We start from the raw sequence: 26965 nt of genomic DNA, 5'->3' as shown, positions 1-26965 counted from the left end.
AGTTCACAAGCCTGAAATATTTATCCTATTAACTCTTTAGGGAAAAGCTTGCCAATTTCTATTTTGTATGATTATATCTTGTGTTTTCCTTAATTTATGTTATAGCAGTAAGACATGTTAGAAGACTAAGACAAACTGAACTGTTAGCAGTAGAGTTCTTTGGGAAAAAAACTACCCAACCTTTTGTCCTAAAGCATTTGAACGACTACTGTATGTTCAACACTGTTTGAGAATATGCATCTTGGTTTTTACCCTTGGTGAACTTAAACTGGCTGTTGATTGCGTGTGGAATAACTGTGAAGAATACATATATAATGTGCAGATATTTGTGAAGGCCCAAGAGATATGTTGTTTAGTCACTAAGTCATGTCTGACTCTACGACCCCATTGTAGCCTGCCAGGCCCCTCTGTCCATGGAATAAAATACTGAAGTGCATCACCACTTCTTTCTCCAAGGAATGTTCCCAACCTAGAGATCGAACCCAAATGTCCTGCATTAGCAGGCGGATTCTTTACCATTGAGCCACTGAAGAAGGCCCGCAAGGGGTATGGAAAAGTTTAAATTGAATCAAAATATGGGCAAAAGTTGAGGGGAGGTGCAGGGAGATGAGTATTCATATGTAAACTATATAAACACATGCATAGGAGAAAGAATATCAGCAAAGTATATTCCTGTAGTAAAGAGGAGAAAGCACTTCTGGAGAGCATATTAATTTAGAACTGTCAGAGGGAAAGTTTGGCCTACTTTTCCTGAGACAGACTCAGGGAAATACTCCCTACTTGTAGCATTCAGATTGTGAAACTTCAGAACCCATATACCAGCTCCTCTAATTGCAGTGTGTGGGGCTCAGGCTGTTGTTACCTTTTATCCACCAGATCCATCATGCTTCACTTCCTAATTACTGTCGGTCATTGTCCAAAAATTAGGTTGTTCTAATGATCTTACCTTCTCTGTTACCTTTATCTTCATAATATTTGGTATTTTTTTCTCTGTAGACTCAATTTCCTAGTATTCCAGTCATTTCTAAACCTTTCCAGTTTGCCTTCTGTAACACCCATTTCATACAAAACACAGTCTTAATATCTTTAAATCTTATCATTAAATATTCTATTAAAACATTTAACATTAAGTGAGGATTTACTGTGTGCTGGCATCATACTAAGTCCTTAATGTGTATTTTATCATTTGATTTAACAGTAGTCAGATGAGGTGTCTTTATGTTCAGTTCAGTTCAGTTGCTCAGTCGTGTCCAACTCTTTGCAACCCCATGAATCACAGCACGCCAGGCCTCCCTGTCCATCACCAACTCCCGGAGTTCACTCAGACTCACGTCCATCGAGTCGGTGATGCCATCCAGCCATCTCATCCTCTGTCGTCCCCTTCTCCTCCTGCCCCCAATCCCTCCCAGCATCAGAGTCTTTTCCAATGAGTCAACTCTTCGCATGAGGTGGCCAAAGTACTGGAGTTTCAGCTTTAGCATCATTCCTTCCAAAGAAATCCCAGGACTGATCTCCTTCAGAATGGACTGGTTGGATCTCTATGCAGTCCAAGGGACTCTCAAGAGTCTTTTCCAACACCACAGTTCAAAAGCATCAATTCTTCGGCACTCAGCTTTCTTCACTGTCCAACTCTCACATCCATACACGACCACTGGAAAAACCATAGCCTTGACTAGACGAACCTTTTTTGGCAAAGTAATGTCTCTGCTTTTCAATATGCTATCTAGGTTGGTCATAACTTTTCTTCCAAGGAGTAAGTGTCTTTTAATTTCATGGCTGCAATCACCATCTGCAGTGATTTTGGAGCCCCCAAAAATAAAGTCTGACACTGTTTCCCCATCTATTTCCCACGAAGTGATGGGACCAGATGCCATGATCTTAGTTTTCTGAATGTTGAGCTTTAAGCCAACTTTTTCACTCTCCACTTTCACTTTCATCAAGAGGCTTTTTAGTTCCTTTTCACTTTCTGCCATAAGGGTGGTGTCTTTATGTTATAGAAGATGAAATTTTGAAGGAAGCCAAGTAACTTATCCAAGGTCATGCACCTAGTAGCTGAGATGCACAATCAAGTTTTTCTGACATTAAATCATTTTATGCTAAAACCTGATAACTCATCTTAAAAATTCTTTCTGGAGTGAGTTATCAATCTTTAGTTATTCTTCTTCTGTACCATCTTATTGTTGTCATGTACTGACTTCCTAGTTATTTCTGTCATTTATTAGAGATGATCATGATCTTCAACCTCAAGAAGGCATTGAGCACTGGCCAGCAGCTTTTTGTGTATGCTAATCACCTCCTTTTCATTCACGTTAACCTCAGTGGTCTTTTAAAACTCTTTTGTCCTCAAACATCAGATAGTACCACTTTTCTCTTCTTTTCCTGGAATGACTTATTTCATGCAGAAGTAAGAGTCTGTCTCATCATAAACAACTTCCCACCATCAATCCTCAAAGCTTAGCTCTATTCACAAATAGAAAGATGAGATGTATCTTCTCCTGTTAGAGAATCATCCTTGCACCTGCACTTTAGATCTTTTCTCCTACTACCTTTCAAAGTACCTGGCAATATAAATTTTCATTTCTCATCACTACTGCCTTTAAGTTCTTTTCTATGTGCACTTGTTTTTCAAAGGAAGTTCTTCCCCCTTAACCCTGACTCTCTAATTACTGCTTTTTCTCTTCCCTTTTATAGCCAAGCCTGTTGAATAGTCTGTAACACTTCTTGTGTGTTTTAGTAATACTTCAGTCATTGCTCAGTCTATTTTAGGCTCTCCCACTTCACTAAAACTGCCTTAGCGAGAGACGCTGAAGACTTTCTCACAGCTAAACCCAGAGGATACCTCTTAGTCCTATTCCTTCTTTTTTTTTAACTTTTTAATTGAAGTATAGTTGATTTACAATATTACGTTCATTTCTGGTGTTCAGCACAGGAGTTCATATATATATATATATATATATATATATATATTTTCCATTAAGGTTATTACAAGCTATTGAATATAGTTCCCTGTGCTATTCACTAGGACCTTGTTGTTATCTGTTTTATATATAGTAATTTGTATCTGCTAATCCCAAACTCTTAATATATTCCTGCCCCCCTCTCTCCTTTGACAACTGTGTTTCTGTGTCTGTGAGTCTGTTTCTACTTTGTTAATAAGTTCACTTGTGTCGTATTTTAGATTTCACATATAAGTGGACTAATCGTATATTTAGCTTTCTCTTTCTGACTAGGTCCATCCCTCTTGCAAATGGCACTGTCTCAGTTTTTGTTGTGGCTGAGTAGTATTCCATTGTGTATATGAACCACATCTTCTTTATCCATTCACCTGTTGATGGACACTTAGGTTGCTTCAGTGTCTTGGCTATTGTAAATAGTGCTGCTGTCAACTTTGGGGCACATGTATCTTTTCAAATTGAGAATTTTCTCTAAAACATATGTCCAGGAGTGGGATTGCTACGTTATATGGCAACTCTACTTTTAGTGTTTTAAGGAAACTCCATACTGTTTTCCATAGTGGCTGTACCAACTTATATTCCCACCAGTAGCGTAGGAGGGTCCCCTTTCTCCACACCCTCTCCTGCATTTATAATTTATAGGGTTTTTAATGATGACCATTCTGACCAGTGTGCAGTATTATGTTACTGTATTTTTGATCCACATTTTTCTAATGTTTAGCAAAGTTGAGCGTCTTTTCATGTGGCTTTTGACCATCTGTATGTCTTTAGAGAAATATCGATTTAGGTCTTCTGCCCATTTTTCAATAGAGTGGTTTGGTTTTTTGTTGTTGAGTTGTATGAGCTCTTTGTATATTTTGGAAATTAAGCCCTTCTCAGGCACATTGTTCGCAAATATTTTCTCCCATTTCATAGGTTGTCTTTTCATTTTGTTTATGGTTTCCTTTGCTGTGCAAAAGCTTTTAAGTTTAATTAGGTCCCATTTGTTTATTTTTGCTTTTATTTCTACTGCTTTGGGAGACCCAAGAAAACATTGCTGTGATTTATGTCAGGGAACGTTTTTCTTATGTTCTCTTCTAGGAGTTTTGGGGGGTCATGTCTTATACTAAAATCTTTACACCATTTTGAACTTATTTTTGTGTACAATGTGAGGCATCTGTACAGTGCATTTTAACTTCATTGACTTACATGCAGCCACCCAGCCTTCTTAACACCACTTGCTGAAGTGACAGTGTTTTCTCCATTATGCAATATATTCTTGCCTCCTTTGCTGAAGATTAATTGACTGTAGGCATGCGGGATTATTTCTGGGCTCTCTGTTCCATACCATTGACCCACATATCTGTTTTTGTGCCAGTGTCACATGGTTTTGATTACTTTAGCTCTGTAGTGTTGTCTGAAGTCTGAGAGGGTTATGCCTCCAGCTTTGTTCTTTTTTCTCAGGATTCCTTTGGAAATTCAGGGTCTTTTATGGTTCCATATATATTAGAGAATTATTTATTCTCTTTCTGTGGAAAATGTCATGGGTAATTTGATAAAGATTGCATTAAATCTATAGACTGCTTTGGATAATATGACCAATTTAACAATATTAATAATTCCAATTCAAGAGCATGGGTGATGTTCCCATTTATTTGAATTATCCTGTTTCCTTTATCAGTATTTTATAGTTCTCATCATATAGATCTTTCACCTCCTTGGTCAGGTTTATTCCTAAGTTTGTTTTGTTTTTGTCTGTTTTTTACGTGATTTTAAAAGGGCTTTTTTTTTTTAATTTTCTGTTTCTGATATTTCTTTGTTAGCATAAAGAAATGCAACACATTTCTGTATGTTGATCTTATATCCTGCTACCTTCTCAGCCCTCTTCCTCCTTGATCTCTGCAACAGTTGATGTGGTTAATCACTCTTTCCTTGAAGTACTAACTTTCTCTGGATTCTATTAAAATATTCTGTTTTGGTTTTCCTTCTATCCCTCTCTTCATGTTTTTCAGACTCCCTTTGCTCTACTCAAAATACAGACATGATATTCCCTCTTTTAGTGCTACATGCTCTTCCCTGAAGGTTAGTCCCTGGCACAACTAGGATGACCATGAAAAACCTCATCGAATAAAAGTAATCCATAATATCCAGGCATAGCTACACATGTTCAGTTGTTCAGTCATGTCCAACTCTATGTGACCCCATGGACTGCAACACGCCAGGCTTCTCTGTCCTTCACAATCTCCCAGAGTTTGCTCAGACTCATATCCATTGAGTCAGTGATACCATCCAACAATCTCATCCTCTGTCATCCCCTTCTCCTCCCACCTTCAGTCTTTCCCAGCATCAGGGTGTTTTCAAATGAGTCAGTTCTTCGCATCAGGTATTGGAGCTTTAGCTTCAGCTTCAGTCTTTCCAATGAATATTCAAGACTGATTTCCCTAGGGATTGACTGGTTTGAGCTCCTTGCAATCCAAAGAACTCTCAAGAGTCTTTTCTAATACCACAGTTCAAGAGCATCAGTTCTTTGGCACTCAGCCTTCTTTATGGTCCCACTCTCACATCCATATATGACTATTGGAAAAACCATAGCTTTGACTAAGACGGATCTTTGTTGGCAAAGTAATGTCTCTGCTTTTTAATGTGCTGTCTAGGTTGGTCATAGCTTTTCTTCCAAGGAGCAAGCATCTTTTAATTTCATGGCTGCAGTCACCATTCACAGTGATTTTGAAGCCCAAGAAAATAAAGTCTGTCACTGTTTCCATTGCTTCCCCATCTATTTTCCATGAAATGATAGGACTGCATGCCATGATCTTCGTTTTTTGAACGTAGAGTTTAAGCCAGCTTTTTTACTCTCCTCTTTCACCTTCTTCAAGAGGCTGTTCAGTTCCTCTCTCTTTCTGCCATAAGGGTGGTGTCATCTGCATATGTGAGGGTATTGATACTCCTTCCAGCAATCTTGATTCCAGCTTGTGCTTCATCCAGCCCAGCATTTTGCATCATATGTCCTGCATATTAGTTAAATAAGCAGGGTGACAGTATACGGCCTTGATGTACTCCTTTCCCACTTTGGAACCAGTCCATTGTTCTATGTCCAGTTCTAACTGTTGCTTCTTGACCTGCATACAGATTTCTTAGGAGGCAGGTCAGGTGGTCTGATATTTCCATCTCTTTAAGACTTTTCCACAGTTTGTTGTGATCCACACAGTCAAAGGCTTTAGTGTAGTCAATGAAGCATAAGTAGATGTTTTTCTGGAATTCTCCTGCTTTTTCTAGGATCCATAGAGATGTAGGATACATTTAGAAATGCAGAGATCATATCCAACTTCCTATTCAAGATATTCTCTGGAATATCTTGCATGCACTTCAAAATCAATGTGTCTAGAGCTAAACTCACAGTCTTCCCTTATCTTCCAATTCTACTCCATTCCACATCTATTTCTCTTCCTCTCATCCATCCGTGGATTATTACTCAACCTACCAAGTGACACATGCCAGAGGCCTGAGTGATGAACTTCTCTCTTGCATTCTACATACCCATTAATTATTAAACATTGAAAGTTTTCAGCCTTTTTGTTTGTGTTTATAAACTCTGTCTATGTCTCTCCATTCTTCTGCCACGGCTCTGATTCAAACCATAATCAATACCTCTCACTGAGATGGTTATTATAGCAGCTTCATAGGTTGTCCCAAGTGTTCTCTTGTGCAGTCCATTTTTATACTATAGCCTGAGTGAACTTTCTGATATGAAAATCTGATCATGATCCTTGCTTAGGACCTTTTTGTGTTCTCTGTGGTGAAGGGGAAGGGGAAGGTGAAGTCGCTCAGTCGTGTCCGACTCTTTGCGACTCCGTGGACTATAGCCTACCAGGCTTCTCCATCCATGGGATTCTCCAGGCAAGAATACTGGAGTGGTTTACCATTTCCTTCTCCAGGGGATCTTCCTGACCCAGGGATCAAACCCAGGTCTCCCGCATTGGCGGCAGATGCTTTAACCTCTGAGCCGTTCTCTGTGGATCTTTAAAGTCCAGAGACCTTTATATGTAATCTGCCTCTTCTGATTCACTTTAGCCTTTTCTCTTCTCGTCTTCTCACCTCCTTCCTCAAGCTTTGTATTTATTTCCCTAAGCTTTTAATTCCATCAAAGTGCCATTCTCTCACCTCTCTTCAGGCCTTTGCTTAAGTTCTTTCTTGCTGCCTCTTTTTTCCTAACTCTTAATCATCTTTTAGTGAAAGAAAACTCCACTTAAGTGTTTCTTCCAGAAAGTCATCCTTAACTGTTGCTTTCCTTCTTCTCATTCCCAATGAGTAGTATTCCTCTTATATAAATACTCCTGTATAAATACTTCTTTATTTACTTTCTCATGAGATTTTTACTTCATTGAGAAAACCTGATCATGTATTTTATTCAGGAGACTGATGGTAAGCACTGTAATCAAGGGGACTATATACAGGCACGGTGAATGGACGAATGCATGAATAAATGAATGATATGATAGGCTGACTAAAAATAATTTATCATGGTTAGAAATGTAAATCATGGAGTATTTTGAGTAATTAAGATAGATTATGAAGGATGCACTGCAGGAATAAAGTAAAAAACTTGAAGTGATAAAAATACTCATTGCCCTAATCTAAAGATAAGTTGAGGTTTGTCACTATGCTTTTAAGACTTTAATCATAAATTTACTGTCATATTTTGATGGTTAACAACAGAAACTAACTCTTCTATTTCTGCATTTCATTACGTATATGAGTCTAAATGTTAAACTAGTTTTACTTACTGTGTGATATGAATTATCATTTCCCTATTTTTCTTCTTTTAATAGGACCCTCAAAAGAATGTTGATGTCTGCTTCTGTGTTATATAAATGTGTGGGAGATGTGAGGGAGAGAGTAGGTAGGATGATTCCAAAATTTTTGGCAGAGAAAGTTTGGTGTTAATACCATTAGATATAGTCAGAAAAGGAGGAATGAGCAAATACTGAGGTAAAGTAATGAATTCAGTTTAATCACAGTGAATTTTATGTTCCAAGTAGGTCTACCTAGTAGACAGTTGGGTATTTGGGTATTAAATTTAGGCTAGAGAAAAATATTTGGGATTCCTAAACATTATTGACTTCCTCGTTGGCTCACATAGTAAAGCATCTGCCTACGATGTGGGAGACCTGGGTTCGATCCCTGGGTTGGGAAGATCCCCTGGAGAAGGAAATGGCAACCCACTCCAGTACTCTTGCCTGGAAAATCCCAGGGATGAAGGAGCCTGGTAGGCTACAGTCCATGATGTCGCAAAGAGTAAGACACGACTGAGCGCCTTCGCTTTCACTTTCAACGTTATTTAACTAATGTTTTATTCAGTGTATGTTTTAGTTGAAATCATAGGCATGCACTAGAATGCTCAAGATTATATACCCTTATGGATCCAGAGATAGAATTTTAGGTTGTCTCAATTCAAGCCAACTACCAGCAAATTTGTGTATGACTGTGTATATTTTTAGAGCAGCATAGAAAATTTACTTCAGTTTCTTAGAGTGGCCTGAGACTCCAAAAAAGCCTCAGAAGAACTAGAGTAAAAGAAAAGCAGATCAAAATCAAAAGCCTAAACACATCAGTATTTAAGAGAGAAATAAAGGAAAATAAGCCCAGGAAAGAGAGTAAGAAGTTAACAGCATAGTTTCTGGAATCAGACTTCCTAGATTCAACAGTGGCTCTGCTGTTTCCTAGCAGTATCACCATTCGCAAGCTATTTACATTCTCTTTACCTTTAAGATAGAAATTAATAATATTTATAAGGCTATCATAAGGGTTAAGTGAACTAATGCATGAGCTGTGTGTTGCACCGTGTATAACATATAGTTAATGTGGGTCACAGAGTCTGATACATCTGAGCAACTCAGCACAGCACAGTACAATAGGTCACTTATTTGCTATTTTTAATGTAATGTTGGCTGTACTGACCAGCCTTCCCAACACGAGATTCTACCTCTTTGAAGAGTTTTCTAGGGACAGATGAGGCCAGAATGAAGCAGAGCACTACCCGCAAAAACCATGCTTACCACCTGCATGGAAACCACCATAACTCCTAGGCTTCAAGCAACTGACTTGAAAAGAGTAGATCCAAATGAGAATAGGGACAACTCTTCTTCCTAAACTAGACAGACAATTGTGTGAATTGATCTCTGCCACTTGCCTTTTGCCTTCTTCTCGCAGCAATAGAATGAGGATTTGGAGGCAGAATGTACAGAAAGAAGTATTTTAGAACTTTTCCTTTATTGTAGATCCCCTCTGCCCCGCTGAGACCTTCAAGCTACAAGTTTTAGTCTGCACTGAAGGAGGGGGAAAACTTTGCTTTGAACGTTAACATTTTAAACTTAGATTTTAATTGGAGAAGGCAATGGCAACCCACTCCAGTACTCTTGCCTGGAAAATCCTATGGACAGAGGAGCCTGGTGGGCTGCAGTCCATGGGGTTGCTAAGAGTCGGACACTACTGAGTGACTTCACTTTCACTTTTGACTTTCGTGCATTGGAGAAGGAAATGGCAACCCACTCCAGTGTTCTTGCGTGGAGAATCCCAGGCGGAGCCTGGTGGGCTGCCGTCTGTGGGGTCGCACAGAGTCAGACACAACTGAAGTGCAGCAGCAGCAGCAGATATTAATGACTGAAACTGATGAGAAGGTCATGGAACACACTCTGGATATCATTAAGAGATACAAAAAGGAAGTTTTGACATAGCATAGTTGAAAGCAGTGACTAAACAAAATTGTTTCATATTTGTGTACATAAGAATTGAGAGCTCTGTATAAGCTGCTTACATATATAGAAAATGGCTAAGGAAACAGGAAAAGTGGGAGCAAGGTGTTTCTTAAAAAATGAGAAAGGGAGAGGGTAGTTCCAAAAAGAAAATTGTCTATAGCAATAGCCTCAGTAGACAAAAAGGATAAAAATTTTAAAGTGTCTCAGAAATTAAACAGTTAGCAAATCATTGGTGACTTTGAGACCAGTGTCAGTGGAACCATAGGGCCAGCTAATTTGAACTTTGATATTAAGGTAGGATTGATGTTCCAGTTGTTTCTGTCATTAGGCTGCATTCTACCCCTTGGGGGCATTAATCAGTCAGTTCAGTCACTCAGTCATGTCGAACTCTTCGCAACCCCATGAACCACAGCACACCAGGCCTCCCTGTCCATCACCAACTCCCGGAGTTTACCCAAACTCACGTCCATTGAGTCGATGATGCCATCCAACCATCTCATCCTCTGTCATCCCCTTCTCCTCCTGCCCTCAATCTTTCCCAGCATCAGAGTCTTTTCCAGTGAGTTAACTCTTCGCATCGGGTGGCCAAAGTACTGGAGTATAAGCTGCAATATCAGTCCTTCCAATAAATATCCAGGACTGATCTGCTTTAGTGTGGACTGGTTGGATCTCCTTGCAGTCCAAGGGATTCTCAAGAGTCTTCTCCAACACCACAGTTCAAAATCATCAATTCTTTGGCCCTCAGCTTTCTTCATAGTCCAACTCTCACATCCTTACATGACTACTGGAAAAACCATAGCTTTGACTAGATGCACCTTTGTTGACAAAGTAATGTCTCTGCTTTTCAATATGCTGTCTAGGTTGGTCATAACTTTCCTCCCAAGGAGTAAGCGCCTTTTAATTTCATGGCTGCAATCACCATCTACAGTAATTTGGAGCCTAAAAAACTAAAGTCAGCCACTGTTTCCACTGTTTCCCCATCTATTTGCCAGAAAGTGATGGGACCAGATGCCATGATCTTCGTTTTCTGAATGTTGAGCTTTAAGCCAGTTTTTTCACTCTCCTCTTTCACTTTCATCAAGATGCTCTTTAGTTCTTTTTCACTTTCTGCCATAAGGGTGGTGTCATCTGCATATCTGAGATTATTGATATTTCTCCTGAAAATCTTGATTCCAGCTTGTGCTTCTTCCAGCCCAGCATTTCTTATGATGTACTCTGCATATAAGTTAAATAAGCAGGGTAACAGTATAACAGCCTTGACGTACTCCTTTCCTATTTGGAACCATTCTGTTGTTCCATGTCCATTTCTAATGGTTGCTTCCTGACCTGCATACAGGTTTCTCAAGAGGCAGGTCAGGTGGTCTGGTATTCCCATCCCTTTCAGAATTTTCCACAGTTTATTGTGATCCACACAATCAAAGGCTTTGGCATAGTCACTAAAGCAGAAATAGATGTTTTTCAGGAACTTTCTTGCTTTTTCGATAACCCAGCAGATGTTGGCAATTTGATCGCTGGTTCTTCTGCCTTTTCTAAATCCAGCTTGAACATCTGAAAGTTCACAGTTCACGTATTGCTGAAGCTTGGCTTATAGAATTTTGAGCATTACTTTACTAGAATGTGAGATGAGTGCAATTGTGCAGTAGTTTGAGCATTGTTTGGCATTGCCTTTCTTTGGGCTTGGAATGAAAACTGACCTTTTCCAGTCCTGAGGCCACTGCTGAGTTTTCCAAATTTGCTGACATTTGAGTGCAGCACTTTTACAGCATCATCTTTTAGGATTTGAAAAGGCTCAACTGGAATTCCGTCATCTCCACTAGCTTTGTTCATAGTGATGCTTTCTAAGGCCCACTTGACTTCACATTCCAGGATGTCTGGGTCTGGGTGAGTGATCACACCATTGTGATTATCTGGGTCGTGAAGGTCTTTTTTGTACAGTTCTGTGTATTTTTGCCACCTCTTCTTAATATCTTCTGCTTCTGTTAGGTCTGTACCATTTCTGCCCTGTATCCATCCCATCTTTGCAAGAAATGTTCCCTTGGTATCTCTAATTTACTTGAAGAGATCTCTAGTCTTTCCCATTCTGTTGTTTTCCTCTGTTTCTTTGCATTGATCACTGAGGAAAGGTTTCTTATCTCTCCTTGCTATTTTTTGGAACTCTGCATTCAAATGGGTATATCTTTACTTTTCTCCTTTACTTTTTACTTCTTTTCTTTTCACAGCTATTTGTAAGGCCTCCTAATACAACCATTTTGCTTTTTTGCATTTCTTTTTCTTGGGGATGGTCTTGATCCCTGTCTCCTGTACAGTGTCACAAACCTCTGTCCATAGTTCATCAGGTACTCTATCTATCAGATCTAGTCCCTTAAATCTATTTCTCACTTCCACTGTATAATCATAAGGGGTTTCATTTAGGTCATACCTGAATGATCTAGTGGTTTTCCCCACTTTCTTCAATTTAAGTCTGAATTTGACAATAAAGAATTCATGATCTGAGCCACAGTCAGCTCCTGGTCTTGTTTTTGCTGACTGTATAGAGCTTCTCCATTTTTGGCTGCAAAGAATATAATCAATCTGATTTCCGTGTTGACCATCTGGTGATGTCCATGTGTAGAGTCTTATATTCTCGGAAGAGGGTGTTTCCTATGACCAATGCATTCTCTTGGCAAAAGTCTATTAGCCTTTGCCTGCTTCATTCTGTACTCCAAGGCCAAATTTTCCTGTAACTCCAGGTGTTTCTTGAATTCCAACTTTTGCATTCTAGTCCCCTCTAATGAAAAGCACATCCGTTTGGGGTATTAGTTCTAAAGGTCTTGTAGGTCTTCATAGAACCGTTCAACTTCAGCTTCTTCAGTGTTACTGGTTGGGGCATAGGCTTGGATTACCATGATATTGAATGGTTTACCTTGGAAACGAACAGAGATCATTCTGTCGTTTTTGAGATTGCATCCAAGTACTGCATTTCGGACTCTTTGTTGACTATGATGGCTACTCCATTTCTTCTAAGGGATTCCTGCCCACAGTAGTAGATATAATGGTCATTTGAGTTAAATTCACCCATTCCAGTCCATCTTAGTTCACTGATTCCTAGAATGTCGACATTCACTCTTGCCACCTCCTATTTGACCACTTCTAATTTGCCTTGATTCATTAATGAGCAAGTGTAATTCCATTGCCATATGACAGCCCATGAAATATTTGAAGCCAACTCACTTGCATCCCTTGGGTCTCTTTCTCTTTAAGGAAAATACTCATTTCTCATGCATTCCAGTCCCTTCACTCTCCTGGTCACCCATTTGGAAGATGCTTTAGTCTATGTAAGTCCTCAAATGAAATATATTATTATCAGTCTGGCCAAATACCATAGAATATAACCGAACAGTCATCTCTCTCAAACTAGGAATTGGACTATTAATATAGGCCAAAACTACATTTGCTTTTTGGCAGTTCTGTCACATCGTTATCATATTTGTCTGCCCAGTGTTATGAGTATTTATTAAATAGATTAACAAAATGCTTATTGTACAACCTCAAAATTTTTTCACGGTATTGGTAGTTTTCAGCTTCAACAGCTCAAATATTTTTTTGACTTTTTTTGCTAATCCCTAAATGGGTGATCTTACCCCATTAGTTTTTGCTGCCCCAAGAGTAGGATTGATAACTATTATAGTGTTTGTGACCAACCTAGATAGCATATTCAAAAGCAGAGACATTACTTTGCCAACAAAGGTCCATATAGTCAAGGCTATGGTTTTTCCTGAGGTCATGTATGGATGTGAGAGTTGGACTGTGAAGAAGGCTGAGCGCCGAAGAATTGATGCTTTTGAACTGTGGTGTTGGAGAAGACTTTTGAGAGTCCCTTGGACTGCAAGGAGATCCAACCAGTCCATTCTGAAGGAGATCAGCCCTGGGATTTCTTTGGAAGGAATGATGCTAAAGCTGAAACTCCAGTACTTTGGCCACCTCATGTGAAGAGTTGACTCATTGGAAAGGACTCTGATGCTGGGAGGGATTGAGGGCAGGAGGAGAAGGGGACGACAGAGGATGAGATGGCTGGATGGCATCACTGACTTGATGGACGTGAGTCTGAGTGAACTCCGGGAGTTGGTGATGGACAGGGAGGCCTGGCATGCTGCGATTCATGGAGTCGCGGAGAGTCGGACATGACTGAGCGACTGATCTGATCTGATCTGATCTGATAGTGTTTGTGTGTGTGTGTCTACGATAAGATATGTTTTCTGCCAAAGTACAGTAGATCTGAGTTTACAAGACAAGGTAAATTTTTGTTTTCCCCTTAATAATTATAAGTATTTGCTGTGTACTATGTACCCAGTGGGCCTGCCTGGTGGCTCAGTAAAGAATTCACCTGCCAATGCAGGAGACATAAGTTCAATCCTTGGGTCAGGAAGATTCCCTGGAGGAGGAAATGGCAACCCACTGCAGTGTTCTTGCCTGGAGAATCCCATGGACAGAGGGGCCTGCTTGTTTACATCCATGGAATCTTGAAAGAGTTAGACACAACTTAGCGACTGAACAAGAATATGCGCAGTACTAGTGATGTAACAGTAAGATGTGTTCTCTGTCATGAGGAATTTTTAGCTTAGTGGGGAAATTTCAATAATATGTATTAAATGCTATGTGTAGCAGTTAACACTATGCCCAAGGGCACTCTGATCATGTCAGCTAGGCTTGAGGATAGCTTCTCCAAAAATGAGGTTATCTAATCTGAATTTGGGAGGATTTAAGGGAATTAGCTAGCCAATGAGGTGAAGTTCATTTATACTAAAGTCCTGAGTTCAGATGCAGTATGACTACTAGAGATAGTAATTTAAGATATGAATATAGATTAGATCAGTAGCGATTGTATGTAGATTTTTTTAAAAAGTCAAAACCCTTAGTCATTTAAGAAGTAGGTAAAAGAGTGGGAACTTTGCCATTTAATTTAGTTGTTTTACGTCTTCACTGATGATAAATTATTCAATATTTTTTATAGTCTACAAGCGAATATCCATAGTTTACGCAGTATGTTCGTGCATGCTCAGTTGCGTCAGTTGAGTCCAGCTCTTTGCAGTACTAATGCGTATATTTTATTGCCCTTCTGAGTATTGCATGCTAAATCACTTCAGTTGTGTCCAAATCTTTGTGACCCTATGGACTGTAGCCTGCCAGGTTCCTCTGTCCATGGGATTCTCCAGGCAAGAATACTGGAGTCAATTGCCATGCCCTTCTCCAGGGATCTTCCCAACCCAGGGATCAAGCCCACATCTCTTATATCTTTTGCATTGGCACGTGGGTTCTTTACCACTAGTGCCACCTGGGTATTATGTGTCCTCAATTTTATAAATAATTATTTCTATTTTTCTAGTTAAATAATCGTGTCTTGGATGGTAAAAGAATCCACCTGCAATGTGGGAGACATGGGTTCGATCCCTTAGTTGGGAAGATACCTTGGAGGAGGGCATAGCAACCCACTCCAGTGTTCTTGCCTGGAGAATCCCCATGGACAGGGGACCCTGGCAGGCTATAGTCCATAGGATCTGAAAGAGTTGGACATGACTGAGCGACTAAGCACTGCACAACACAGTTAAATAATTTAGGTTTACTTTTTTCTTTACTGAATAGTTATTCAGTGACCATTATGTACCTTCTAAAGGAAAAACAATAATCATATATTTTGTTACACCACTTTTAACAAGTATTTTTATTTTTGCATGTTAAGCTCTCCTCCTTGGCTACAACCATGCAGAGACTATAGGCCACACTAAAGGATTTCGTTCTTTCTCCCAGGAGCAATGAGAAACCACTAAAAGATTTTAAGTAGGGAAGTGACATAATCAAGTTTGTATTGAATATTTTGAAAAGGTCACTGCTAAATTGAAGGAAGATTAGAGTGGATACAAAGAAGTAAGAGGAAATTGCAGCCGTCTAGCAAGAGCTGTCGGAGAAGGTGATGGCAGCCCACTCCAGTACTCTTGCCTGGAAAATCCCAGGCACAGAGGAGCCTGGTAGGCTGCAGTCCATGGGGTCGCTAGGAGTCGGACATGACTGAGCGACTTCAGTTTCACTTTTCACTTTCATGCATTGGAGAAGGAAATGGCAACCCACGCCAGTGTTCTTGACTGGAGAATCTCAAGGACAGGGGAGCCTGGTGGGCTGCCGTCCGTGGGGTCGCACAGAGTCGGACATGACTGAAGCGACATAGCAGCAGCAGCAGCAGCAGCAGCAAGAGCTGTTGGTAGCAAACCTAGAGGAGAGACATTGGCATAGAGCAAAGTGAATTCTAAAAATAGTTTGAAAATAAAACAGAATTTTAGGCATGGAGAGAAGGGTGTATTGGTGAGAGGGAGGAGAGGTATTAAGAATAAATTCTGCTATTCTGAAAAACTGAAAGAAGACCACATTTGATGGAACAAATCAATGAGTTTCTGAGTTCTATCTTGGACATACAGGATTTAAAGCACTTCAGTGCTTCTGTATTTAATAGTAACAGAAGCCTGAAAGTGATGTAAAAGTCCATATTGGGGAGATGACTAAATATTGTAAATTATGAGACATAAATTTACTAGATTATGCCTCTTAAGCATCATAGTTAGAAGACTAATTCATGTGAGATTAAGTGGAAAAAGTGGAATAAAAAATTCAATAATAATTGTAACCATCCTACTGTACAGCACAGGGAAGTATATTCAATATCCTGTGATAAACCATGATGGAAAAGAATATGAAAAAGAATATATACATGTATAACTGAATCACTTTGCTCTACTCATAACTGTGACGCACAGGCTTAGTTGCTCTGCAGCATGTGCTATCTTCCTGGACCAGGGATCAAACCTGTGTCCCCTGCATGGGCAAGAAGATTCTTAGCCACTGTACCACCAGGGAAGTCCCTAAATCGACTACATTTTTGATCGTGGATTTACTTTAGTATTCTGTACCAAGAAGGTTTATAGACAAATTGCCACATGGTATTTTAGGTATGCCACAGGAGACTGTTTTAATAAACTGCCTTTCCTGAATTATAATTTACATATTAATATGATAAAAGACCCATTTTAAATGTGTATTTTAGTGATTTTTTTACAAATATATTTACTCACGTAACCACCACAACAATCACGGTATAAACCATTTCCAACATCCCCCCTAAATTTTCTCAGACCCAAATATTTCCTGGTCCCCAAACACCTAACATCTTTCTAGCACTAGAATTTAGTTTTGCTTTCTCCAGAAAGTTATGACCAACCTAGATAGCATATTGAAAAGCAGAGACATTACTTTGCCAGGTCCGTCTAGTCAAGGCTATGGTTTTTCCTGTGGTCATGTATGAATGTGAGAGTTGGACTGTGAAGAAAGCTGAGTGCTGAAGAATTGATGCTTTTGAACTGTGGGGTTGGAGAAGACTCTTGAGAGTCCCTTGGACTGCAAGGAGATCCAACCAGTCCATTCCGAAGGCGATCAGCCCTGGGATTTCTTTGGAAGGAATGATGCTAAAGCTGAAACTCCAGTACTTTGGCCACCTCATGTGAAGAGTTGAGTCATTGGAAAAGACTCTGATGCTGGGAGGGATTGGGGGCAGGAGGAGAAGGGGACAACAGAGGATGAGATGGCTGGATGGTATCACCGACTGGATGGACGTTAGTCCGAGTGAACTCCGGGAGTTGGTGATGGACAGGGAGGCCTGGTGTGCTGCGATTCATGGGGTCACAAAGAGTTGGACACGACTGAGCGACTGAACTGAACTGAAGACTATCAGATTAAGGCAGTCATATCATATATACTTTTTACATCTGACTTTTTTCACTTAATGTTTCTGAGATTCATTTTGTTGCCCATCTATCAACAGTCCATTTCTTTTGTTGTTGAGTCTTACCTCATTTGTGGACGTACCATCTGTTTTTCCATTCACTGGTTGATGGACACTTATGCCATTCCCAGTTTTTGATTCTTACGGAAAAACTATCATAAACATTATGTGTACATCTATGTGTGAACATGTCTTGTCATCTCTTATGGATAATAAGCAGGAATGGAGTTGCTGATTCTTATGTTTAACTTTATAAGAAACTGCCAATCTGTTTTCCAAATTTTACCATTTTACACTGCCTCTATCAATGTGGGAATGTTTTATTTGCTCCACATTTTTTCCATACTTGGCATTGTATTTTTATTTCAGCTGGTTTAGCAGGAATGTAGTGGTTTTTCAGTGTTTCAGGTTGCATTATTTTGATGTTTAGTACCATTGAAAATCTTTTCACGATCTTGTTGACCATTCATATATCTTCTTTGGAAGACATAGTTATTGTTCCACCTCATATACTTGTTTTAAAAAGGAAAAAAATAAAAACATTTGAGTATGCTTAATATATGGTAGAATTCTGACTATAATTTTTTTTTCTTACAGAAGAGGATAAATACAACATTTATTCTCCTTTGCTCTTCAAGTATTTCCTGGCAGAAGGAATTGTCAGTGGCCATGCTTTGTTGGTTGCATCTGCAAAAGAAGACCCTGCTGACATTTTACAGGTATAGAATATATTAATTCAATATTATAGTTTGAATGTTTTATGAAAAAAATATTGCTTATGTATATATAAGCAAGATATATATTTGTGTATGTGCAAACTGTATTTAAATATATTAATGGGACCTCACGTGTCTTTTTTTCTCTTAAAAAAATGTATCAGATTTATTTGAACATATGTTCTAATTTTTAGAGTCGAACAATTTTTTAACCTTTGTATAAGAGTGAGAAAATTTTAATAAGCTATTTAAAACTGAGAGTAAACAAAATTATTGTTAAATGATGGTATGAGAACTTAATAAACTAGCTAGGTAAAGAAAAACAACTGCAAAATGTTGTCAGATTTTATGTTAACCAGTATTCCAAAGGTATAAGTTGGAAGATGATACAGATATTGGAAGTACTCATTTATTAAAATTATTTTGTTTTGAGAATGCCAGAAATTATTTTCTTCCAAGAAATAAGCAATAATTCTAAAATATGTGATTAAAATATTGAGTTGGCCAAAAATTTCTTTGGATTTTTCCAAGATCTTAAGGAACTTTTTGGCCAACCCAGTACTATATCTTTTTAAGTCAAAGCATACTTTTCACCTCAGAGAAGGCAGTCATGACTTTTATTTTTATTTTTTTAATTTAATTTTATTTTTAAACTCTACATAATTGTATTAGTTCTGCCAAATATCAAAATGAATCCGCCACATGTATACACGTGCTCCCCATCCTGAACCCTCCTCCCTCCTCCCACCCCACACCATCCCTCTGGGTCGTCCCAGTGCACCAGCCCCAAGCATCCAGTATCGTGCATCGAACCTGGACTGGCATCTCGTTTCATACGTGATATTTTACATGTTTCAATGCCATTCTCCCAAATCTTCCCACCCTCTCCCTCTCCCACAGAGTCCATAAGACTGTTCTATACATCAGTGTCTCTTTTGCTGTCTCGTACACAGGGTTATTGTTACTATCTTTCTAAATTCCTTATATATGCGTTAGTATACTGTATTGGTGTTTTTCCTTCTGGCTTACTTCACTCTGTATAATAGGCTCCAGTTTCATCCACCTCATTAGAACTGATTCAAATGTATTCTTTTTAATGGCTGAGTAATACTCCATTGTGTATATGTACCACAGCTTTCTTGTCCATTCATCTGCTGATGGACATCTAGGTTGCTTCCATGTCCTGGCTATTATAAACAGTGCTGCGATGAACACTGGGATACACGTGTCTCTTTCCCTTCTGGTTTCCTCAGTGTGTATGCCCAGCAGTGGGATTGCTGGATCATAAGGCAGTTCTATTTCCAGTTTTTTAAGGAATCTCCACACTGTTCTCCATAGTGGCTGTACTAGTTTGCATTCCCACCAACAGTGTAAGAGGGTTCCCTTTTCTCCACACCCTCTCCAGCATTTATTATTTGTAGACTTTTGGATCGCAGCCATTCTGACTGGTGTGAAATGGTACCTCATAGTGGTTTTGATTTGCATTTCTCTGATAATGAGTGATGTTGAGCATCTTTTCATGTGTTTGTTAGCCATCTGTATGTTTTCTTTGGATAAATGTCTATTTAGTTCTTTGGCCCATTTTTTGATTGGGTCATTTATTTTTCTGGAGTTGAGCTGTAGGAGTTGCTTGTATATTTTTGAGATTAGTTGTTTGTCAGTTGCTTCATTTGCTATTATTTTCTCTCATTCTGAAGGCTGTCTTTTCACCTTGCTAATAGTTTCCTTTGATGTGCAGAAGCTTTTAAGTTTAATTAGGTCCCATTTGTTTATTTTTGCTTTTATTTCCAATATTCTGGGAGGTGGGTCATAGAGGATCCTGCTGTGATGTATGTCAGAGAGTGTTTTGCCTATGTTCTCCTCTAGGAGTTTTATAGTTTCTGGTCTTACATTTAGATCTTTAATCCATTTTGAATTTATTTTTGTGTATGGTGTTAGAATTCCTCTAAAGTCAGGAACAAGACAAGGGTGCCCACTTTCACCATTACTATTCAACATAGTTTTGGAAGTTTTGGCCACAGCAATCAGAGCAGAAAAAGAAATAAAAGAAATCCAAATTGGAAAAGAAGAAGTAAAACTCTCACTATTTGTAGATGACATGATCCTCTATATAGAAAACCCTAAAGACTCCACCAGAAAATTACTAGAGCTAATCAATGACTATAGTAAAGTTGCAGGATACAAAATCAACACACAGAAATCCCTTGCATTCCTATACACTAATAATGAGAAAACAGAAAGAGAAATTAAAGAAACAATTCCATTCACCATTGCAACAGAAAGAATAAAATACTTAGGAATATATCTACCTAAAGAAACTAAAGACCTATATATAGAAAACTATAAAACACTGGTGAAAGAAATCAAAGAGGACACTAATAGATGGAGAAATATACCATGTTCATGGATTGGAAGAATCAATATAGTGAAAATGAGTATACTACCCAAAGCAATTTATAGATTCAACGCAATCCCTATCAAGCTACCAACAGTATTCTTCACAGAGCTAGAACAAATAATTTCACAATTTGTATGGAAATACAAAAAACCTCGAATAGCCAAAGCGATCTTGAGAAAGAAGAATGGAACTGGAGGAATCAACCTACCTGACTTCAGGCTCTACTACAAAGCCACAGTTATCAAGACAGTATGGTACTGGCCCAAAGACAGAAATATTGATCAATGGAACAAAATAGAAAGCCCAGAGATAAATCCACGCACATATGGACACCTTATCTTTGACAAAGGAGGCAAGAATATACAATGGATTAAAGACAATCTCTTTAACAAGTGGTGCTGGGAAATCTGGTCAACCACTTGTAAAAGAATGAAACAGTCATGACTTTTAGAATTATTAATTTCTTGGTAAAGAACAGGATCTCAGTTTAAGCCATCCTTCGATTAGAATTTATAATCTAAAGTCATTTTTTTTTCCTCAGAGGGTGTTTTAATTTCACTGTATAGTTTGCAAAATGGCAAATGAATAAGTCATTTATTAGAAATCTGTAGCATGACAAGTACTAATTTATAATAAGTGTCAAGAGACACCAACAAATTTCTACTCTCAAACATAAAAATTATTATAATACTGAGGTCAAAACTAGCATGGTTCTTTCATATGGGTCAGACTTTGTTTATCACATTAAAATAAATCCAAGAGAAATGGAGAAAGGCATGGCAACCCACTCCAGTGTTGTTTCCTGGAGAATCCCCGTGGACAGAGATGCCTGGCAGGCTACAGTCCTTGGGGTTACAAAGAGTCGGACACGACTGGGCAACTCACCACCAAAGATAAAACCTTTGTATAATTTTCCAGATGATTCCCTTCTAGCTGAAGAGCCTGTTTTCCTTCATTCTTATTTCTACTTATTAACCCTTTGTAATATTTTCTTTCTTATTTTCTGTTTTTGTTTCTTCTTTTGTTCCTTTTCCCTTTGACCTTTATCATTTTGGTCAGTTTCCTAACAGTAGTCTGCTTGTGACAAGCAATGGAGTAAAGGCCAAAATCACTTGTAAAGAAGCTTTTATGGGTTCTTCACAGCCCATTCCACAATATACTGAGCCTAAGATTTTGTATCAGACACAGCTGATATATAGGATTTATAGCTATATTGGAAATTTTTGCCAAGCCATGGGCAGGAAGGCCTATTTCTATGTGGTTTTTAAAATGTTTGATTTTTTTTTTTTACTTCTTCCCTCTTCCAACCTGTGCAACTGATGTTAAAGCCTATACTATACTTTGGCACCCCACTCCAGTACTTTTGCCTAGAAAATCCCATGGACAGAGGAGCCTGGTAGGCTGTAGTCCACGGGGGGCGCTAGAGTCGGACACGACTGAGCGACTTCACTTTCACTTTTCACTTTCATGCATTGGAGAAGGAAATGGCAACCCACTCCAGTGTTCTTGCCTGGAGAATCCCAGGGACGGGGAAGCCTGGTGGGCTGCCGTCTATGAGGTCACAGAGAGTCCGACACGACTGAAGCGACTTAGCAGCATACTTCTACATTTTGCCTTAGAGAACTACCTTGTTTTATTTGAAAGCTAATCTGTGACACCTTTATTATGTATCTTGATTTGTACAGTTCAGTTCAGTCACTCATTTGTGTCTGACTCTTTGTGACCCCATGGACTGTAGCATGCCAGGCCTCCCTGTCCATCAGCAACTCCTGAGTTTACCCAAACTCATGTCCATTGAGTCAGTGATGCCATCCAACCATCTCATCCTCTGTTGTCCCCTTCTCCCACCTCCAGTCTTTCCCAGCATCAGGGTCTTTTCCAGTAAGTCCATTCTTCGCATCAGGTGGCCAAAGTATTGGAGTTTAAGCTTCAACATCAGTCCTTCCAGTGATTCAGGACTGATTTCCTTGAGAATGGACTGGTTGAATCTCCTTGCAGTCCAAGGGACTCTGAAGAGTCTTCTCCAACACCACAGTTCAAAAGCATCAATTCTTTGGCGCTCAACTTTCTTTATACTCCATTCCCACATCCATACATGACTACTGGAAAAACCATAGCTTTGACTAGACGAACCTTTGTTGGCAAAGTAATGTCTCTTCTTTTTAATATGCTATCTAGGTTGGTCATAACTTTTCTTCCAAGGAGTAAGCGTCTTTTAATTTCATGGCTACAATCACCAGTGATTTTGGAGCCCAAAAAAATTAAGTCTGTCACTGTTTCCACTGTTTCCCCATCTATTTGCCATGAAGTGATGGGACCAGATGCCATGATCTTAGTTTTCTGAATGTTGAGTTTTAAGCCAATTTTTTCACTCTCCTCTTTCACTTTCATCAAGAGGCTCTTTAGTTCTTTGCTTTCTGCCATAAGGGTGGTGTCATCTGCGTATCTGAGGTTATTAATATTTGTCCCGGCAATCTTGATTCCAGCTTGTGCTTCATCCAGTCCAGCATTTCTCATGATGTTCTCTGCATAGAAGTTAAATAAGCAGGGTGACAGTATACAGCCTTGACATACTCCTTTTCCTATTCGAAACCAGTCTGTTGTTCCATGTCCAGTTCTAACTGTTCCTTCTTGACCTGCATACAGATTTCTGAAGAGGCAAGTCAGGTGGTCTGGTATTCCCATCTCTTTAAGGTTTGTACAATTTAGTATTAAAAGATTTCCATGTACTTTACATATCCTTCTTTGGAGTATGTGAAGAATTTTGAAATTATAAAATAATTTCATCAAAGTTTCTTAAGATATCTAGTCTTACATGCAAGTAGTTAGATTCTGCAAATTTTTTTCATAGAGTTTATGATGTACTAGAAAAAAATACAAAGCTGAAGTCAAAAAACATAGACTCTTAATAATGTTGCCCTTGTTACCAAAATAGATTAATAAGGACCAGACTTGTCATCATGCCTAAAACAGCTAAAAAACAGGACAAAATATTATGAAACATCACTTAATAAGAGACATATTACATACCTTTGAGCATCACATAGTAAAAGACAGTGATTGCTGAGTTATGCAAAATAAGCAAAGTAAACCCTAAAATTTCCGTAGCTTACTGCATGTGAAGTATCCAGGCCATAGTGCAGGTAGGATGGACCCAAGATAAGAAAGTCTTAGGAGACAGAGCTAAGAATAACCTCCTTATTGTCTTTATCTGGAGCCAGTTATCATTTAAGGAGATACGTATGGGTGCCAAGTAAGCAAGGGGAGGCCTTGTGATCTTTAATTCTATATGTCAACTTGACCATGCCACAGGGTACCCAGATATTTGATCAGATATTATTCTGAGTGTTTTCTGTGAAAATATTTTTGGATGAGATTAACAGTTAAATTGGTAGACTGAGTAAAGCAATTTGCCCTACCTAATGTGGGTGGGCCTCATCCAGTCAGTTGAAGGCCTAAGTAGAATAAAACCACTAACTTTCCTCTGTGTCAGAAAGAATTCTTCCCTGGACTACCTTTGAAGTTGAACATTGACTTTTACTTGCCGTCAGGTTCAATCTGAAATATTAGCTTTTCCTGAGTCTGCTATCCTTTGGATTAGAATTACACCATTGGTTCTCCTGGTTCAGAAGCCTTCAGATTTTGACAGAAATTACACCATCAGCTTTCCTGTATCTCCAGCTTGCTCTGCATATTTGGGGACTTGTCAGTCTCCGTCATCATATGAGCCAGTTCCTTATAATAAATTTTATTAGAGAGATATATATGTATGCATATATTCATGTATATATGGGTGTCTACATACACACACACACATCCTATTTGTAGTGTTTCTCTGGAGAACTCTAATACAATTTTACTGAAAATATAAAGATTACATTTAAAACCAAAGAAGGCATTTCACATTTATTAACCTACTTTGAATGATTATCACCTTCTTATCTTATATCTTGGCCAGTTTTCCAGATAGTACACTGATCTCTTCCCAATTTTTGCACTCATATTTCTAAAAATATTTTTTAAAGCTATGTATCTTCTTTTATAATAAGGTATGAAAAGAATTTATTTATGATATTATTTAGTTGCAATGGATGTTATTGTGAGTACTGCCTTTTTACTTAAAGACTTTTATATCAGTCTTATACATGTATTCAACTGAATCTAAATAATAGCAATTTGTTATCAGTACTAATATTAGAAGTATATACATAAGCAAACACTTTTTTAACAACTGGAAACTTTACATCAATCATTTTTTCCTTGAATTCATATTTTTTCACTCATTCCTCATAGAGTTTTGTCAGAATCTTATATGTTTTATATTCAGCATATTTATTAATAACCTTGATAGTTTTTCTATAACAAAACTTTAAATTTATTTTAATCTTCTTGTCTCAAAAGAATCTAAGTTGTAAACACATTTCTTCTTGTTTCAATCACCATTACAATTAAAATTGCATGCAATATGTCAATAGACATAAAAATGTTTGTACTAAGTTGCTTCGTTAAGACGTATCAGTGCATGAATTTCATGGACAGAATTCAGCATCAACTCTATTCATATTTTTCATTTTGGCAGATGTGAGCAGTTCATAGTTAAGTGAAGAATAGAGAAAGTTATGTTATTGTATTGTTATTTGGTCGTTGTGTCCCAATTCTTTGTGATCCCTGTGAACTGAAGCTTGCCATGCTCCTCTCTCTGTCCATGGGATTTTCCAGGAAGAATACTAGAGTGGGTCACCATTTCCTTCTCCAAGGAATCTTCCTATCTCAGGGATCAAACCCACGTCTTCTACATCGCAGGTGGATTCTTTACCACTGAGCCACCCTGTCCCTCAAATTATCCTTTTACTTTTTCTGAGTAATACACAAAAAAGAAATCACACGATGTTCATCAACATATATTAAGTTCTTTGTCTAATTTATTAGGTCCACATAAAATTTTGCTGAAAACAAATGAAGAAAGGGTTGTTTCTCCAGTCATTAGAACCTTCACATTTTCTGTACCAAATAAATATTTTAAATTGTCTTTTTGTTTGGTGCTGTGGAGATGCCCCACGTGCTCTGTGGCAACGAGAAGTAAACCTCTCACTTATTAAGTGAGAAAGGAGAATAGGGAAAGGGGAACTTGTACATCTATCATTGGCACATTCTCTGTGAGGTCATTTTTTCACTAGAGTATTTGTTTAAGTTTAAAATCTAGGAATTGATCCCTTAAAATTCTCATGATCAGATATCTCTTTCAAAGTCTTCATATACCCCAGGTTTAAAGACTCTCAGTTTTTGACAGTTAAAAAAGGAATTGAAACAAGTCATCTTACCGGATCCAGATTAATTTTTCTACCGTAGGTGTTTTTAAATGAAGAAAGTGTTCTAATGTCATCAGATCTATTTTACTTTATCTCATGCACTTAGAATATATTATCAAAGATAATATAAATACTCCACAAAAATCTAATGGTATTAGACATTAGATTTACTTAACGTAACACTGCAGACTTGACACTGCATTTTCAAAGTTTGTTTCATTCTTCTATTTATAAGTAGCCTAGAACGAGTTGTTTTTGTGTAAATAGCGTTTGCTTTACATGACAATTTAATATTTATCAATAATGTATTCAATGAAGTTAAATAGCGAATTAATCATAAAGTTGAGTGTCTAATCCTCAGGAAAAATTTATCTTCTCTGATTTTAATGCCATTATTTGCTTTTAACTAAAATCACTTGTATAGATGAGTAATCAAATTTGTTAAAGGCTGTAAATGCTAAATAACATGCACACATAGCATTCCCGTATATTAAGAAATTATTTAGTGATTCATTTTTAAACTGTTTTACTTTTGATTATGTTCTTGTATTTCATGAAGCTCTACTCTGAAGGTGTGTCTAGTTTTTGAGTTAATAGAATCTTCACTCATCAGTAATGTTTCTTCTCTTTTTTTATAATTTAAAAAATTGTTCATTTGATGGGGAAATATTACTTTGTTGCATGTTTCTTTGTTTACAGTGAAGCAGAGTATTTTCCCCATGGTCATTAGTCTTGTGCATTTCTTTCTTTTTTTATAATCGATTTTTTTCCTCTTTTTTTTCCCTCATTGCTCTGTATGAGCTCTTTACATATTATAGTTGATATCCCTGGATTATATAAAGGGTCCTTGTTTTGTACTTTGTCAGGGTCTAAGTCCCTGAAGTTATAAGGTTGCACAGGAATATCAAATTTGCCAAAACACAAAATAGCCACCTAAACTCTGTCCCTCCTCCCACATTTCTCACACATAGCACTAGCATATTTTTTCACCCTTCATCATTAGATTTGTGGGTTGGTCTGTTCCTGTTAGCCATATGTTAAACATTCTTG

The 26965-nt window shown here is 38.2% G+C and overlaps 2 protein-coding genes across 3 annotated transcripts in view; one reads left to right on the top strand and one right to left on the bottom strand.

Annotated features, from left to right (window-relative positions):
- IMMP1L (inner mitochondrial membrane peptidase subunit 1) overlaps window positions 1-26965 on the bottom strand; it is a 478402-nt gene that overhangs the window by 99325 nt on the left and 352112 nt on the right. The gene's annotated exons all lie outside the window — the stretch shown is intronic.
- Window positions 1-26965, top strand: part of ELP4 (elongator acetyltransferase complex subunit 4) — a 255269-nt gene that overhangs the window by 17153 nt on the left and 211151 nt on the right. For both annotated transcript variants that reach the window (XM_005890864.2, XM_070383610.1), the window contains exon 3: window positions 18090-18211. In XM_005890864.2, the coding sequence (XP_005890926.2) occupies window positions 18090-18211 (122 nt within the window). The remainder of the gene's footprint in view (window positions 1-18089; window positions 18212-26965) is intronic.

Source organism: Bos mutus, chromosome 15 (assembly GCF_027580195.1).
Source record: "Bos mutus isolate GX-2022 chromosome 15, NWIPB_WYAK_1.1, whole genome shotgun sequence".
NCBI classification, from domain to species: domain Eukaryota; kingdom Metazoa; phylum Chordata; class Mammalia; order Artiodactyla; family Bovidae; genus Bos; species Bos mutus.
The sequence above is the reverse complement of the archived record's forward strand: the minus strand, read 5'-3'. Positions and strand labels throughout refer to the sequence as shown.